A 17,693-nucleotide genomic window follows, 5' to 3' on the forward strand; every position below is an offset into this window, starting at 1 on the left:
CAATCTGTTGTGAATTCCTTTTTTCAGGCCCAGATGCTTGGCTTCCATTAGCATGAACTAGCTAGGAAGAAAAAACTCTGTGCTTGACCAGCAAGATATAGGTATTGAAAATTATGCAGATTTCTCCCTCTTGTGGGGAATGTAAGGATGGATGGTAAAGGCTAAATGTGGAGGCAGAGTCTTGTAAGCAAAGATAGTCTGCTAAAGTAGCCTCCAGTCTTGTCCTGCATTCCCTTTCTATGAATATAGAAAAGAAGGGGGAATCTTAATGCAGTCATTTGAAAAATCCTCTCTTAATAGTGGAGCAAAGTCACCCTCGTAGCGTATATGAGCAAGAGTTTTCATAACCAAAGTACTTCCACGCGTAACGCTCTCAGGCAAGACTTGCTTGCACTCGCTCACCTTGATTATCTTCAGTCTCGACCTCAGCTCTCCATAGGTTACCTGTTGTTGCTGATTTGGTTTGTAAAACTGGAGACAGCCTCCTCTGTAACCTTACCTCCTTTGCAAAAAGTGGAAGAGAAAAGCAGTTACAAACAAAAGCAGTTCTTCCATCACCTTAAAGTCTAAAGAGTGAATTCTGTTTTCAAGGACCAAACCCTTGGCAGGTAACATCAGTACATCCTCTCTTAATCTGGAAGATACATCACCTTAGCTTTGCTAAATGACAAATTATTGTGCAGTAGTCTTTGTATTTTTTAAAATATTAGAAGCCCAGTATATATGGCTTAGCAGCCACATGCAGCAGCTTCCCGAAGTGATAATTTGTTTGTCCCCACCCCACCTTCGCTTCCATTTAATCAAGTCTTCCTGAGCCTTTAATCTGGCTTTGTCTACTTCTTTATGTCTGCACTTAGCTTTTTATATATAGAGGAAGGACCCCCAAGACAGAAAGAGCTGATGAAATGCTACAAAGACCAGAGTGGTTCTGAATACAAAAGTAAAAGCCTGCTGAATGCTCACTTTGCTTCTAGTCAATATCATTAGCAAGAAAAGAACAGTAATTCCCTAAACTAAAATACAATCTATTTTTAAGCTATTGAATGTCAATGCAGAAACTTTTTTCTGATTTTTGTCATTAGTCAGGTGGCACCAGTTTTGCTGGGAAATACTTTTGAAATACTGTGAAAATTGAAATACCCAAGGGTACTGTCCAGCTTGCAGTTGATTTAGGGCTTTAGTAGTAGTAACTTAAAAGTAGCCAGTTAAAAGTTTGGAAGTTGAATACAAAAACAGCTGTGCTTCAGAGATTAAAAAATATGGAACTAGGGTGAATTGAGCTTCATGTGTATATTCCAATGGATGGTCAAATAGAACCCTTGCAGGTCCAGCAGAAACTGGATGACTACCCCAGTGATTGCTCTGCATATGTTCACAAAGTAGTTATCTAGTATATGTTTCTGTGCTATAAGAAAATTACTCCTGAATAAAATAATTATACTTTTTGATGTCAACTTTGATGAAGAATAGAAAGACTCAGGTCTCCAGTAACCCAGGTGTACTAGGTCAGGAGCATTACCTTAGCAAGTCTTGGGTTGCGGCTGTTTTGAGATACGTGAAATTTTTGAGCTGCAAGATAGGTTCAACACATTATATATTTAGGTGTTTAAACACAAGAACACAAGCTCAAAATTTCTTTTTGCTCTTAGCCAATGTTCTAGAGATTTTGGTGGACTTTGATTCTTAACTTTGCAGTCCTTGAAGCTGTAACACTTTGACGTCTACCTCTTACTTGTAGCTGTTCTCTCATTTTAAAGACTACCTCAGGGCAGTGAATTCTGCATGGATAATGCAGTCTTAGAGCATAAGCTGCAAAAATGTATATGTTGGTTTAGACTTTCTCAGCTGAAGGTAAAGGATGTCTGCTTTTCTGTATGGGATTTGTTTCATGAGAAAGGACATGGATTTGTTAAAATAGAAGATAGCAGTTCTTTGGCTCTGAGACTTTTTGGCTTCTTTTCAAGGCTGTAATATGTCATCAACTTTCCCTTCTTCCTCCCTCATTATTTGTTAATGTTACATTAGCAGGACTGGGTTTTTTAGTGAAAGGACTTGAAATGGGAATTTGAGATTAATTTGTTTCTACAGTGCTTAAACAAGTATAGATAACTAAAGCATTGCAAGGCTGTTCTTGAAAAAGGTTTTAAAATGAATCTCCTTTGCTTTCCCATTGAGTATTTTAAGTGTGGTCTACTTTGATTATAGAAAGAATCAAAAACATGTCGATGGGGAAAAAGTTTACATTAAACTGAGAATTGTATTGAGTGTCCCACTATGTGTGTGTATGTGTGTATTTGAAAAATTAATCTTTAGAAGTACTGATTGATGACTTTCCCCTCTCAGAGTCACAGCTGTTGATAAGGGTCTTCCTTTCTGAGTGGCCAGAGATGCAAGAGATCTGGTATATTTCCAGCTGGCAGTTTCTTTCCTTTATTCTCAAGTGGTTTGTCAGACTGTTAGGATCATTGCTTTCCACAGTGGGATTGAAGTGACCGCAGTGATGTCATACAAGAATTCCTCTTTGTCCCAAAACATTGTCTGCAAAGTAGATGTATTTTCAATGCTAATGCAAACTAAAAAAACCCTTGGTAAACCAGAATAAACTTGAAGATTACTCTGTTATTAAAAAGCAGTCTAGGGGATTCATGTAGCATTCATTTTTGTCTTCAGTGTAACCTGTTGATACAGGTATTGCAAAGAGTTTCAAATAACTCAGGAATTATGTTTAGTTTAAAAAGCTGAAATGTGATTCAAATAACTTACATCTTGGTTGTGTAGACTGATTAAGAATCTTTCGCAGGCAAGTGACTTCAATGCAAGCTGTCATTTAACTTTTCTCTTCTGCTTTTTCCCTTCCATTTCCTTTTATTGCCCCTTTTATACCAACTGAAAACTAAACCCCTATTTTTTTGTTCACTAAAGAAATCTGCCATATGAGAACCAGGAGTAGACTGATGAATGGCTATCTCCCTGAGCCTGAAGATAAACTGCTCAAATGCTTTCATTGCATTAAAGGGAGGGGAGAATAGGTGACTGTCAGATGACAGTCACCACTGAGAGAGTCCCTGGAGAGCTACCTCAAGGCTCTTAAGTAAAAGAGTTAGTATTGAGAACATCATATGGGAGTATATCCAAAGCAGGGAGAGGTTTTTATTTGTCAGACAAAGGGAATAATGGCTCTAATATTGCTGCTCTGATGCCACTCCAGCAGGAAGCTCCCTCTGGGGAAAGAAAATGATAACAAATACTGACATCACTGCAGGAATATCTAGTGTATTTCAGTGCTGCAGGATTAATTTAATTATAAAATTGTTTTGTTTCTGTGACTGCAAATTGAATGGCATGGATTTACCAGAAGCTTTTCTCCTTAGATCACGGAAGGGTTATATTACTGGAATGTGTTTGGGGATAGTTGACTGGATGACACATTCATTTCAGGTGGGAGGAAATCAGTGTCTTGCAGATCATGTTGAAGTGGTATATCAGGAAAGCAAGAAACAGTGCAGAATTTACCATGATTTGCTAAAAGGTTGAGGCTCAAAGAGACTGAGCTTTTGGTTTTATTTTGGTTTCGTTGTTTGTTTTTTTTTTTTAATGTTTTGAGCAGACTTTTTCCTTAGATATTTTTCTTGTTCCATATTACATTATTTTTTAATAAACTTTAGTTTTCTGAATCTTGTCTTTTTTTTTTTTTTTTTTCCCTTCTTTTAGCCAAAAATGATGCATGCAACTATTCTGAAGATGCTGGTTCTAGATGGTGAATCAGTCTATACCTTGACTTCTCATCCTATTTTGCTGCTTTTAGCCAGGGTAATTCTTGTGAATTCAAGACACAAACTCACATCTCTCCAGGTAAGAAATATGTGACTAGTGACTGACTACCACCTACTCCTTAATTGGTTCTCTCATTCTTCATACCTCGTTGAATGATTCTAACTTCCATTTCTTTTTCTGTAGCTCTGAGGTTCTTCCCTCTAAGAAACAGTTAGGACAAAAGGATTGCAATTATTCACAAGTATCTTCTTCTTAAAGATAAGCTATACTCACTGTCTTCCCCAAAAGAGAGGAAAAGTGTCTTCATTAGCTGGAAAATTAGAAAATTTAATACAACCAGCTTTTTAAAGATACATACTTCCTGGTATTTGTCAGGGGGTAGCTGGGAATGCTCTATAATGCAGCTTACATATCCTATATCCTTTCTAACAAGCTTTTGGGTACTGTTAAGCATTACTGTATGAATTCTAAGTCTAAATCTCTGCTGTGTATGTGTGTTAAAAACAAGAAGACATGATGAAGTGCTTCTTAGAGGGTCTCTACCTCCCTGTTCAGCAGCAGCCTAGTTGGTAGCAGGGCTCTCTGGAAGTGGGGGACTTTTAACAGCAGCAACTTCTCTTTATTGAATTCCAGTTGAACAGAATTTGGCTAGAGATCAAAATGCCACATGGCCTCTCTTTATGCTTGGCTGACAACATCCATTCCCAGCTGGGTCTTTGTATGAGTGATGAATTAAACTGTGTGGGAGATGTTGGCTGTACTGCATTTCTGGAAGCCAAGTTCTTCCATCGTTTTCCCTGTTATTCACAGATGAGTGCTGTTGAATTTCAGCAACTGGGTCAGTCAGGGAAACAGAAAATGTACCTGGTGTAGAGAATTCCCCAGCTACCTCCCCTGAGAATGTCATAATGGGGGGCTTTATTCCACGTAATTGAGGCTCAATTATTTGTGGCTACATCAAGTTTGAATAGTAGTTCAAAGGCAACAACTGATAGGAACTACTTTCATCAACAGGTTGCTGTAGCAATTAAAGTTTGCCATTCTTTTTGCTTTCAGCTTGATTCAAAGGTGGCCTCTTAATACTTTGGCTTCTTTAATAGTAGTGCATATAAATTTAAAGCAAGGTAAAATACTTCAAAATATATTATCTAAAGCATTAATAAAGCCCGGTATGCTATTTTACATGGAAGAGTAAATGCTTAAAAATCATCCGCAAGTTTTCAACTTGGCTCCCAAAACACTGCTGATAGAATATTGTACACATCTCAGCTGGCTTACCTGAAACTTTAAAAATACATTCTCACTGATTCTAGCATTTCTGAGTGGTAAGCATAAGGCCTCAGGAAATCGTATAATTAAACTGGATACTCAGTTGTGTGGGAAAATTAATACTTCGTGGTATAAAGCTGAAGTCAAGTAACTTGAAACTTCTTACTTAAATTGCCTTTAGGTTTCTAAATAAATGATAAAATGTTGTGATCTGACCTCTTTCACAAAGCCTGTGTGCCTTACTCTGTCCAGCTTGATACCAAAAGTCATCTTTCATTGCTCTTAGAAGTTGATGCTATTATTCTTTTCGATGGTTCCTTTCTAGGGACATTAGAGTCAGCTCCATGTAATTGTTTTAGATGTTTGTGCTTGAATACTGCACAGCCCTTAGGTCAGTCTGATGGAAGGATACCTGCATAAAAAGTTCAGAAGATGGGTGCCTCTAAAGCACTCAAACATCTTTCATAGAAAATGATCGGTGTGCTGGCAGCACCAGAATAAATAGCAATTGTTAGAGCCTCTGTAGAGGTGTGCTCTACGTTCACGGTTTATTATCTTAAGTATAATTTTGAGACTAGAGTATTAAAATTAACTTTTCCACATATTTTCACCTGCTGCACTTAGAGAAGGGCTAAGAGACTGGGAAACTTACTCTGTGTGTACATGGCTTTCTAAAATCAGGTAATCAGGTATTTCGTGGGCTGTGGTTCAGCTCTGCCTGCTGTAGAGTGAATGTTTAGTTCAGTAACAGCTTTGCCCTTCTGACGTTCAACATACATACATTGGGACTTTCAATTGTGATTGTAATGTGTTCTCAAGAGCAATTCTGCTCCTATTCTGCCTCTCTCAGGCTCCTGTATACTGCCACCTGAAGAAATAAAAAAGGTCAAACAGAACAGGAAAAAATGCATAGGAAGGTGAAGATGGATGGTCAGAAATACTGAATGGCTTCCATACAAATGGTAACTAAATAGTTTAGGACTCTTCAGGCCGGAAAGATTGATGAAGAATTAGATCATGGCTTTCTATTAAAATAATCTATGTGACACAAAAGAAGATAAGTAGGAAACAGCTGGATTTTGGGTTTTGGTTTTATTTTGGTCCTTTTCTGTTACAAGAGTTAGGAGCTATGAAATCAAAGTAGCAAGTGGCTGCTCCAAAATAAGTGCATGCAAGTATTTCTTCTTTCTGCTGTTCACAGCATTTCTTACCAGATGGTGGTACTAAAGATTTGCAGGGTTCAAAGAGCAGTTAGAGAAATTAACAGAGTGAAAATCCATCAAACTCTTGGAGCACTGTAGAGCTGCCTGGATATGTTTATTTTATGCTAGGTTATGGTTGTTTTTTTAATAAAACAGCTATTTTGGACAGGCTTGTACTTTTTCGACTCTAGAATTGAAAATTCTAGACTACAAAATCTGTATTTTAAAGCCACTTTCCTTTTTTTCTTTTATTTTCTTAATGCTCTATACTTGTTACAAACTTGAAGCATCCATATTTTCTTTTAGACATTGCCTTGGTGGACTCTAAGATGTATAAATATTCACCAGCAGCTGTTGGAGGAGAGATCACCTGAGCTATTTACTCTGGCCCAGACCTGTATAAAACAAGGTATATTTCTAATTACTTGTTCTATTGGCTTGCAGCATCACTTTTAAGATAGCACAGGGGAGGGGCATTTGTAGTCATAACTGCTATAATGCTTATCAGACACTCAAATAACTGCAAAGACTAGAGAGGGAACAGAATTTCACTTAAGTTGGCATGGACTTGTAAGGCACATGCTATTTTTCAGCCTCCAAGATGAAAATGTGATCGTGGACAAAGTTTTTTTCTGGCAGTTTTTGCTGCCTGGTGCCTCTTAACAGTTTGTTTATTTTCTCATTGAGGCCATCTGGTATTTCAAACAAGTACCTTCATATTCCATAAAATAAATACTTTTAAACCTTTTAAATTGTCTTTGAGTAGGGCTTGAGTAACCCACTTACTTGTCTACATCAAGTTCTCAAGAAAACTTTGTGTTAGTTACTAGAGAAGAAGACCTTCAAATTCAGGAAAAATTACATTTTTCTCAAGTGTTAGGTCAATATCATCACCTGAATAGAAGACAGCTGCAATGATTCCCTGCTGTTCTGTGGCAGCCATTATGCAAAACCAATGGGACTCAGTGCAGTTTCCCATCCATTTGGCCGTGTACCAAGCATGGTACGGGGTGCCAGAAGGATGTTGTAAGTTTGGGACATCAGTGCTTCTGGACCACTATGTCAGTACTAGTAATGATGTGAAGCTTTTCCCCAAAGGTCCTTGAAGTCTCAAAGTGCCTAAGCTTATCAAGCACTGTGAGTAAATGATATTTAGGTAGTGGTAAGACTGCTTCTCAATGTGTCACTTGAGTTCATCATATGGCTTTAGGACAAGTAATCTTGTATTCAGCTCATTGAAACTTGTTAGCTATGGAAAATCAAGTTGTAATGCACAATTGAAGACTATAACCTGATTTATTTTTTCCTTTGAAATTGTACCAGTGTCACTCAGATCAAAAGTTGCATTTTTGTGTGTTTTCCAAGTGTAACTGCATGTCCAGTATTTTGTAGGCTTGAGTATTTTTAAGTTGCTAGCTTGTAGTTTTCTTTAAAAAAATCTCTAAATCTCATCTTTGAAAAAGTTGTTGCTAGGCAGGATTTATCTAAGCAAATTTTGATTTAGTGAATTAAACAATTTGTGTAAAAACTATGTTCAGACTTAGCAGCTTTCTGTATTAAGTGAAAGGTTTTGAGGATTAACAAGCACTGACAAAAAAAAAGCCTAGGAGGTTTAAACAGTAAACTCTATTTGTGCTAGAGCTGACAGCCAGTCTCTAAATTCAAGTCAGAGAAAGTGTTTAACAAATCCTTGATGATACCACTTTTTCATATAGTAAGACTTTTTCACACCATTAATAAGGCTTATTTGAAAAATTAAGCATCCATTAAGGAACACAGCCTCAGTGCTATAACTGGGTAACCAGTCCTTTTTAAGTACTGTGATGCTGTGAGCTTTTTTGGAATTCTTATTATCTAAATATTTTTGCAAAATGCAGAAATAAAGCATGAAGCAAAAAACCCACTTCCATTTAAGTATGCTCGGCATGAACCATTTTCACCGTAATAGTCTGTATTTGCAGGAATATTCTCTGTAACTTACTGTACTTTGATAGAACTTAAATACATAAGAAATAGAAATGCTTTTATGCTGGATGAAAAAATGTCAAGTCTTCTTTCCTGAAGACTTCAGATCTGTTCACAAAAGTATTTTCTCCTGTTCAGATGGAGAACATGATCTTTATCATTCAGCAAATCAGTAATTATTTTAAAAAAAGAAACAAAAACTCAACATGCAAACAAAAAGCAACCAAACAGAAAATGTCGTAAGGATCCTAAGGCACCATTCAATACTCGATCTGCTGTTGAAACTTCCATTTGAAGCTTACTATTTAAGGGGTGGGCATTAGCTCAATATTTTGTTCTTACGTTCTTTAGAAGGTCCAATACAATCATAGTTGTTTCTTTTCTGCAGAAGTGATATTTCCCAGTTCAGCTTTGCTGTTAAATATAAGCAAAGTTTGACCGTTTCTTTATTCTAGTAGCAATCCTTAGGTCTAAAACTTGCAAAATGCTTTAAATTACATACATCTTTTATATACTATCAGTGAATTTTTAAATGTGTGAAGTGTAAAGAACAACAGACTTTCCCTCATGATATTTTAAATGTATTTTTAAAATATCATTCTCCTGGACTACAGTCTCATTTTTTTCTTTTCTTAATTTGCAGTGACAGAAGCAGAAGCATTGTTCACAGGTGGTGAAAGCTGGCACTTAGCAGTTCAGTTCCATCTTGAGTCTGCCTATACATTTTTGTTTTACTATGAATATAAAAAAGCTAAGCACTGTTTCAGTATGGCTAAAGACATAACAAAACTGCAGATTAACCTTACAGGTAAGTTTTGCTTGTAAAGTCTATGAGGATGACTGGTTGGACCAAACTAACCTTGGCTTGTTGGGGTTTTTTTTGACATATCCAAGTAATAAAGAACTGTACTTTGCAAAAGCTTGGTGTTTAACAGGTAGGTCTTACTTGTCTTGCAGGAATTAGTATGGCTTGGAAGAGAAGTATGACATCAAGTTAAAAAATCATTCCTAAATGGGTATTTGAGGAGTTGGGTTTTATAATCCTTCTTTCTTGTGTTTCATGTCAAATTTTAGGTCTAGTTGCATCTGCTGGTGTCATGACAAATGTTTTTTGTTTTGTTTTGTTTGTTTGGAGACACTTACAAAGGAGTCTACATGATGATTTGATGCAGTCTTTCCCCTTTTGTGCCACTAGCCTAGATCTGCTCTGTGGAAATAGCTTTAAGAAGTCATTCCTAGGACTGGTGTTATCACAGGAAATAAGTAGGGAAGTCAAATTTCTGATGAACAGAAATCCCAGGGATTCAATCCCTATGGAGACTTTATAATTACCCTTTCAGAACCTGTTTGTTGCATCAGGAAGATCAGATTGCTGCACTTAGAACTTTGCATGGATAGATACGGATCTATGATCTAGCTGGTCCTGCTAGGCAATCAAAATGACATAAAATCCCACCTTTTCTGTGTGAGAACTTATGATTGTGCCCAAGTAGAAATGCAAAAAATCTTTCTCTAGTTTTTTTCTGTAGATTTATTAGTGGAAAGCGCTAAGGAGCTGAAACTTACAGCTTCCTTACTTGTTAACATCACTGTATTTCACAAGGCTCATGTTCCTTCATGCCTAGCTTGGAGCTGCAGCTAATCCTGTTCATACCATTAATCAGTTTAATAATTTATTAAAAAACGCCTAAGCCATCAGCAGCAAAAAAACCCCCTAAAACACACAAAAACCCAAACAAAAACCCAAAGAAATACAAACTCTTAACAAATTATGTGGAACTCCATGCTCATTTATTCAAAGGTTTGAAAAGCTTACCTGGAAAGATCTGTAATGGAAATCTTGTGGCCTAATGCTTTTGTATAACTATGAATTGATTATATTCAATGGTATATACTTAAAATATGGTAGTTTATATCTGAAGGAAATGTCAGTTCTTTTGACAATTGATCCTACCCTTTTTTTCCTGTATGCAACACAATCTGTGCATATGGTGTGTTCCAAGTGTGGCATTTATTGCCAACTTGGTATTATAAAGTACTTCTCTTTAAAATTAGTCAAAATTGTTCTTGTTTTTTTAATAAAAACATCAATATCTATGATGGTACTCTAGCTATAAAAATGCAATTAACTGAGAACAAGTAAAATCAAAGTTGGTTATGCACTGATAGTCTTCATGTTGGATTATTTTTTTTCCTTTAAAGGAGATCTTCAGATTTTGGATTAATAATTTCCTTAAATCTAATTTATAAAAAACCCTTCTTGTTTGGAGGAGAAAAAAAAAAAGATTGGATGCAGTGGAATTATTTATATTTTTTATTGCCAAGAGGTTCTGATAGTCCCAGAGAAAGATTGGGGTGATATAGCATCTCAGAAAAATATTGTGAAACTCCTAAATGGTCTGTGGTTTATCTCCATAAATCTATTAGCATAGTTATGTCTAACCTGAAGGCAAATGAACTGAACTGAACATGTGGGAATTGTTGGCATTCTAGACAAACTCATCTGACGTGCATGTTTGGGCTAAATGGGAGGAATGTTACATCATCAAAAAAGACTTCAGTTTAATGTAAAAATCCAATCTCTAGCAAAGACATTTTTAAGGCTTTTGGGAGGAATTTCCTTTTTAGGAAAGAATTTTGAGAGGTTTATGTGCATTAATGTTTGTAATCCTTGCTAGCTAAGTATTGTGTTACAGCATGGAAATAGATATTGTTCTTAAAACAGAGATTTTAGGACCAGTATTTTCCAAAGTTATTTCAGTAATGTGTGATGAAATTATACTTGGTTTGTGTACTTTTTTTAAGTACCATTAATCCAAATATGTGTCATGTTCATCTTTTATTAAAAAGCATCGTTATGTCCCTCACAATGAGTCATAACCATCAATGACTCTACAAAACAATATCCAGTAAAAGAGAACACCGTGATCCTTCTTGCATATAAATTTAGTGAATTGAAGGGTAGTAATCCAAAATAAATTTAAGATCAACAGATCTAGAGGATTAATAATGCTGAACTCTGAGATCTGTTTATTCTTTTCATGCCCAGTAACGCATCTCTGGGAACTTTTTAACACGAAACAGAAAGTTTCTGTGTAGATTCCTTTTACTTTGTGAGGATATACCATAGAACCCCAGAATGTTAAGGGTTGAAAGGGACAACCTTAAAGATCAAGGACAGGGACACTTCCCAGTACAGCAGGTTTCTCAAGCCCTTATCCAGCCTGGCCTTGAACACTACCATACATGATGATATACGCCAACCAAATTTTTTCTCAGCTTTAACATGTGTGATACATATTTTTCAAGTGAAAATAGTGTTTTGTCCCTGTAATAGTAAGGAATTCTTAGGTTTAAAAAATGGGATGGGAGGTGTATGCATATGAGAGCATAAACAAATCACAATTTCTGAGTGGTAGTAAGCATTTTTTTGGTATCCAGAATGAGTTTGTAGTGTTTCCTTCAGCTGTTTAGGCAGTAAGACATAACAGGAAGTGAATTACAGCATAGTGATTTTCAGGCAATATTAAAATAGAGAATTGAAGGCTACTGTGTAAAATTAGTATGACTCTCTAGCCAGTATTTCTCTCTGTGTCTCTTCTCTGCAGTGTGCTGTGTGATTTTTAAAGTGATATTTTTAGAACCTTTTTCATTTCTTCATAATACAGGGCTTTTCCACTAAAAGGGGTAATTGGCAGAAAAGGAGAAATCAGTTTAATTTCTGGCTTCCCTACTCATCTCTTTCCACTTTCAGGAGGAAAAACGGGTGATTGCTATTTCAGTGCCTCTTCCGGATGATTCTTATGGACAGTGGCCTCATCTTCAGGCCTTCGTCACATGAGCACTCAATCATCTTTACCTCAAAGATTTTATATACTGAAAGTTTTTCAAAATTATCATGAAAATAAGAACTTTATGTGATCTTAATTAGTTCTGCAAAAGCAGCAGTGGATTATCTCTCTTCCATTTCACACTGTCTGAGTATTGTATCACAGTAATAATGAACAAGCAAACCTCCAAATTTTATAGAGTAATCTTTAGCTCCATAATCTTTAGCTCCTCTGGTTAGGATTCTGTTATTTAAAGTTACTGTCCTGAAATTAATTTTTTATTTCTCTGATTGCATTTTGCAAACAAGTTGCTAACAGAGGAGGAACAGACACGTTTTTCCTTACAATTTGGTATAAATATCAATTACCCCTTTAAAAACTAATCGAAATTGCCAGTGGGTACAATAAAGAACTGAAGAAACAACACTGAGAGGAATTTCATGTTGGGCATTCTGAATATTGGTTAATTCATTATACAGCCTTCACTGGTTTGCGGTGTCACTCACTCCCAATATTACTTTTACATTATCTTACATGCTGTATTCTGGTAACATCATGTCCATGATCCTTCTTTAAAGACCTAACTCCTCAAATGAAGATTTGAAATATTTAAAATGATGGCCTGTAATATATTATGGGATTTTCATTTGCCTAAATGTCTCCGTGTAGTCACTAACTTCTAGCAGGCGAATTGAACAATTGTTTCTGGTTTATTGCTTGGGAATAAGCAGGGAACTGATGAAAGTTGATGACTATGAGTTTTCAGTATGCTGGGTTATGGGGAATTTAACTATAATCAGCTTTGCAAGACCTATATAGCTGTATTTGTGTGTTTGTAATGTGTATTACTTTGTATGTCTCAGCTGGCAGTGAGAACGCATGTAGTTCACTGCAAAGAGATCAAGCAGAGTTAAACCACTGCTAAATTTCATAGGTTAATTCTCAATGTATTTCTTCATTTTGTCTGTTTGGTTTTTTTTTTTTTAGCAACTCTCTAGTATGTGATTTGATTACTGGTTTTTAGTGCTCATTAATATAAACATGTTTTCTGTAGGTGCTTTGGGGAAGAGAACACGATTTCAAGAAAAATATGTTGCACAGCTCATTTTGGATGTCCAAAGAACAGATGAATTCCTCCTTCCTCACAGTGAACTAAGTCCAGCTCCAACACCTCTAGAAAGCTTAACAATAGTATGTATCTGAGAATTGCTTTAATTTTTTAAAATGAAAGTGTTCTGAAGCTTTTGTTGGGTGTCTGCTAGGGAAAAGTGTGTTGTGCCTAGAGAAACTTAGCTGGGGTTTTTGAAAGTTTTTGGAAGAGCTGTGGGGCAGTAATTTGCCTAATATTAAAGGGCATGGGGTAAAACAACACATGAATGTCTGCAAGACAGATGTGGCTACTCAACTAAGAACATGCTTGCAAATACAATCTTCTACAGTTCATGCATTCATTTTTAGTGACTAAGAATGATGGACCTAGGAAAACAGGTGAGAGGCAGATTTTCAAAATAGCCTGCAAGGCATCACAGGATTGCACAGATTCCTACAGACTGACAGACGTATTCAGTTACAGTGCAAAGATAGGAAATTACTCTACTTATTCCTATGGCATGAATTATGTGAGTTGGTCCTACTGATCTTAAGGGTGTGCATGATGACTTCAATTATAAATTGCTGGAGAACCACTGAATTGACTTGGGGTGATATTTTTCCTTCCTAAGGAGATATAAAGTTATTTGAACTTGCTAAAGAAGCCAGAGATAAATTGAGGCATGAAGTATAAACTTTGGATCATAAACTAGGAAAGCCTTTATTAAAAAATGTTGTGCCTTGATAGACTTCCTGGTCAGGCAGGGATCTTAAGCAAAAAAATTGTCACTACTTCTCTATTTCTAAATTGAATGCATAAATATCTTTTTAATAAAAAAAATCTAGACTAATCTAGATTTTTTTTTTGTTTGCCTGTTAGCATGTCCTTGGTGTTGCATTTGATTTGATGAAATGAGATTGACTACACGTGTCACGACTTAGGCTTATGATAGCACTACATACAGCAACCCCTTATAGGATAGTGAGAGCTCAGGGAGGCGGCCTGGTGAATGTCACACTTAGTTATAGTCTTCAGTTACAACTTATTTAGAACTAAATGATGGCATGCATTGTTCTCAGAGTTCCTAACTGGGATATTGTATGAGTGTTTTTTTCCAGTTATTCACAACTTTCTGAAGCATTTGGCTTTGTAGTCTATTTCTGATAAGGACTTTAGTTTGGAATAAAATTATTTCATCATTTCAATAAAAATGGCTATACTGGCTTAGGCCGTAGGTATAATTCAGAATGAAATATTTTATCCTTGCTAATCAAATACTACTCATATGTCCTTTCAGTGAACAGACACAGAGCTTCTCATGTAAGTTTAGCAGAGAATTTGAGAAAGAAATAAGGGTAATTAAAACCTTTAAAAATCAGGCAGTCAGGCTTGATGTGATCCATGCTGTCCTACTAAAATTTTACTGAGTGTAGCTTGAAAATAGTGCTAGAGAAAGTAAACATATCTATGCTTTTGGAAAAGTAGAAAGGTGATGCTAGAAACAAGAGGTTCTGGCTACAGGGAAGGAATTGTGTTTTGTGCAAATCTGAGTGCCTGTGTCATATAATTCTGTAGTAAGTTACTCAGGCTTCTCATTAAAGAAAGTGAGGCTTTCTGTTCCCACAGTCTACTTCTCAAAAAAAAAAAAAAATTAAAAAATCAGTACTTTTTATTTCTGCATCTTCTCTGTGTCAAATTCTCAAAAATCTTGTAGTAAAACCATGTGCTGCTTTGAGGAAAACCGGAGGTATTTCAAGTTCAGGTATTTTATTAATTTGTGTGAGTGTTCTGCCACAGGTATTGGACCAGGTTTGACTAAGTATATTCTTCAATTTGTGTGTGCATTGAATTACAAGTTAAAAGGTTTTGGTTTTTTCCTCTTTTCCAAGCATATTTTTATTGATAATGTGGTATCAAAATACAACTTAGTAATGTAGTTTGTCAGCGCAATGTAATTAACTTTAGCAGTGAATCCTAGTGATTCTTTTGCCAGGTCTGGTTTCAAATTTGTTGGCTTTGAGTGTATCTTGAAGTTATTTTAGCTAAAATTGGAGTTAATGCTATTTTCCTTCTGCCAAAAATTATCAATGACATCCCTGCATCCCTGTCTAAGTTTAGGGAGGATACTTGTTGTATCTTGTATACTTTTAAAAGACTATTCATGGCAAATACATAGAAGTTAAGTATTCAAGAGGTGCTGAGAATCTCCACAGAATTAACATATGCATATGGAAATTATAATAAATTATAATTACAATAGGGAATCTTATATTATAATTTATAATTATAATATTAAATTATAATTTATAAATGATATGTAAATTATAATAGGGAATTTTTCTTCCAATTCTCCCCAGAGTTGTTATTTTACATTTTCCATTTGCAGATAAAGGAAAATGCTCCATTTGTCTCAAGATAGGATTTATCCTGGATGAGTGGAAAATTTCCTAAGAAAATTATAAATTCTGACAGTTTGGATAAAGGCCAAGTTGAGACTGCTCCCTCCCAATGTTCATCTCCTGTTTTGGGGTGCTTACTTCTATGGTATTAAAGTTTTCCCCTTAGTCTTGTTCAGTAGGAAAACCGAAAAAGTTATTTTGCAATTAAGCAGGGAGTAATTTAATTCAATTAAAATAGAATCAAAATAATAATGTGTCTGACAGTTGGATTGGTAGCTGTGCTGGTTTCTGGTCAAGGGTTTCATCCTTCCCTCTGGTGCTGAGCAATTATGTTGTCTCAGGTGGCTCTAGAGGCAAAACTATTCACATTTCAAAATAAGTATTTAAGACTGTAAATTCAAAACTTTGCTCCCAGGTCAGCTTCTATGAAAGGAAAGCGTCAGGCTTGAGGTCATGCATAAAGACCCTTGATATGAAGTGATATGTTTAAATAGTTTGATTAGTTTTTAAAAATTCAGAGCTGTTTTTATGTTTTGGGGGAATGAGGAAGTTCTTTTTATATCTAGGAATGGAAGTCATGCTTTAAAGCTCTGGCATACAGTTGCAGTACAGTTCAGTTGATCAATATTCACAGTGAAGCTAAAGTAATTAGTACTATTTATACAAGTTAGATTTAAAAAATTATGTAGGCCTGAAGGTGGAAATTTTAACTAATTGCCATATTAATTAATTTGTAATTTATGTTACACATAATGAAGTATCATTATACTAGTTCTAAAATAATTTTCCACTGAAGTGGTAGATAATCCTTACATAGTCTAGTTTAGGAAGAGAAGAAAATTATGGTATTAAGTTTGACTTTAAAACTGCGAATATATTCTTTATCCATTTCAAATAAAAAAAGCTTATTTTCTTCACATTCTCTGTCAAATCAGTTTCCTTTCATTTATATAGTGATAAAATACTGGTGACGAATGCAGATAACCCACTTCAAAGCATTCCTGTTTGCTCTTTGTTCTTCTGTGGACCTTCATTTTGACCTTGCCAACGGAAGATATGAATGAGAAACAGCTACTACTGGGACATTGAAGGGAAATTAATAGGAAATTTGAAAAACTGTTAATATAAATCCATTATCTGTTTTTAATAGATTGTAAATACTACTACTGGTAACTAAGAACCAGTAGTATGATAATTGGTTTCAGGACCAATTGTTTTGGTTTGGGTTTGTTTTTCAAGGGAAGAAGTAGTATTACAGCTACTTCCTCTTTGCTTACAGCCAAGGAAATCTTTTGTTGTTTTCAAACAAACAAAAATTCTATGCACATAGTAATTTACACGTCTCAGCCATAGATTATATTATTTTCATCTTCACCTTAAATGGTGGACAGTGAGCTACAGATAGCATGCTTTTTTGTACAATTTAAAGACTCTTTAAATAAAAAGCGTGTTCCAGAGGAAATTTTATGGAAAATCACAAGTAGTTGTCTGGGAGCAAACGTTTTCAGAATGTGCTGGCTCAGTGAGGTCTTTCCAGTCTGCGTTTTTTTGGGTTTTTTTAATTTACGAAGCTCCTTTTACCAAAAAAAAAAAAAAAAAAAAAAAAAAAAAAAAAAAAAAAAAAAAAGTCCTTGTAAGGAATTTACCTTTACCTTTACTGCCAGAAGTCGTACTTTACATGGTTGGGTTTTGCTGATACTTAAACAGAAATCCATAAATTCCCAGAGGTCTAAGGTGCCTAGCCTGAACACTGCATTACTGAGCATAACGCTAATCTGTTTCAGTTGTCTGTATGTGTATAAAAGAGGATGAAATGGTTCATAATTCTATGAGCAACAATTTGAAAAGGGAAGCTGCCTTCAGCCCTTATTTAAATGGGAAGTTGATATTAGGTAACCTTAAAGTTGCTCTGAATGCTGTTCCTCATGCACAAGAAACTATATTTGTGGCAAAAGTGTTTTGGATGATAATTCCTGTTGCAATTATTAAAGGATCCAGGGCATGGATCATTGATAGAATTATGGGATCTATAGAAGAACTGTACAAGCAATAGGCCTGGAAGCAAAAGGCCTGTGTGTGAGAAAAAACTCTCCATGAGAAAATTCTTGTGTGAAGAAAACAAGCAGGGCTGGGAACAAAGAGGGAGTTTTGAAACGATGCAGCG

The 17,693-nt window shown here is 35.7% G+C and overlaps 1 protein-coding gene across 2 annotated transcripts in view; it reads left to right on the plus strand.

Annotated features, from left to right (window-relative positions):
- TTC27 (tetratricopeptide repeat domain 27) overlaps positions 1-17,693 on the plus strand; it is a 114,541-nt gene that overhangs the window by 12,662 nt on the left and 84,186 nt on the right. For both annotated transcript variants that reach the window (XM_069010024.1, XM_069010025.1), the window contains exons 4-7: positions 3,712-3,852; positions 6,552-6,654; positions 8,854-9,018; positions 13,095-13,231. In XM_069010024.1, the coding sequence (XP_068866125.1) occupies positions 3,712-3,852; positions 6,552-6,654; positions 8,854-9,018; positions 13,095-13,231 (546 nt within the window). The remainder of the gene's footprint in view (positions 1-3,711; positions 3,853-6,551; positions 6,655-8,853; positions 9,019-13,094; positions 13,232-17,693) is intronic.

This window comes from Aphelocoma coerulescens, chromosome 3 (genome assembly GCF_041296385.1).
Source record: "Aphelocoma coerulescens isolate FSJ_1873_10779 chromosome 3, UR_Acoe_1.0, whole genome shotgun sequence".
Taxonomy (NCBI): Eukaryota; Metazoa; Chordata; class Aves; order Passeriformes; family Corvidae; genus Aphelocoma; species Aphelocoma coerulescens.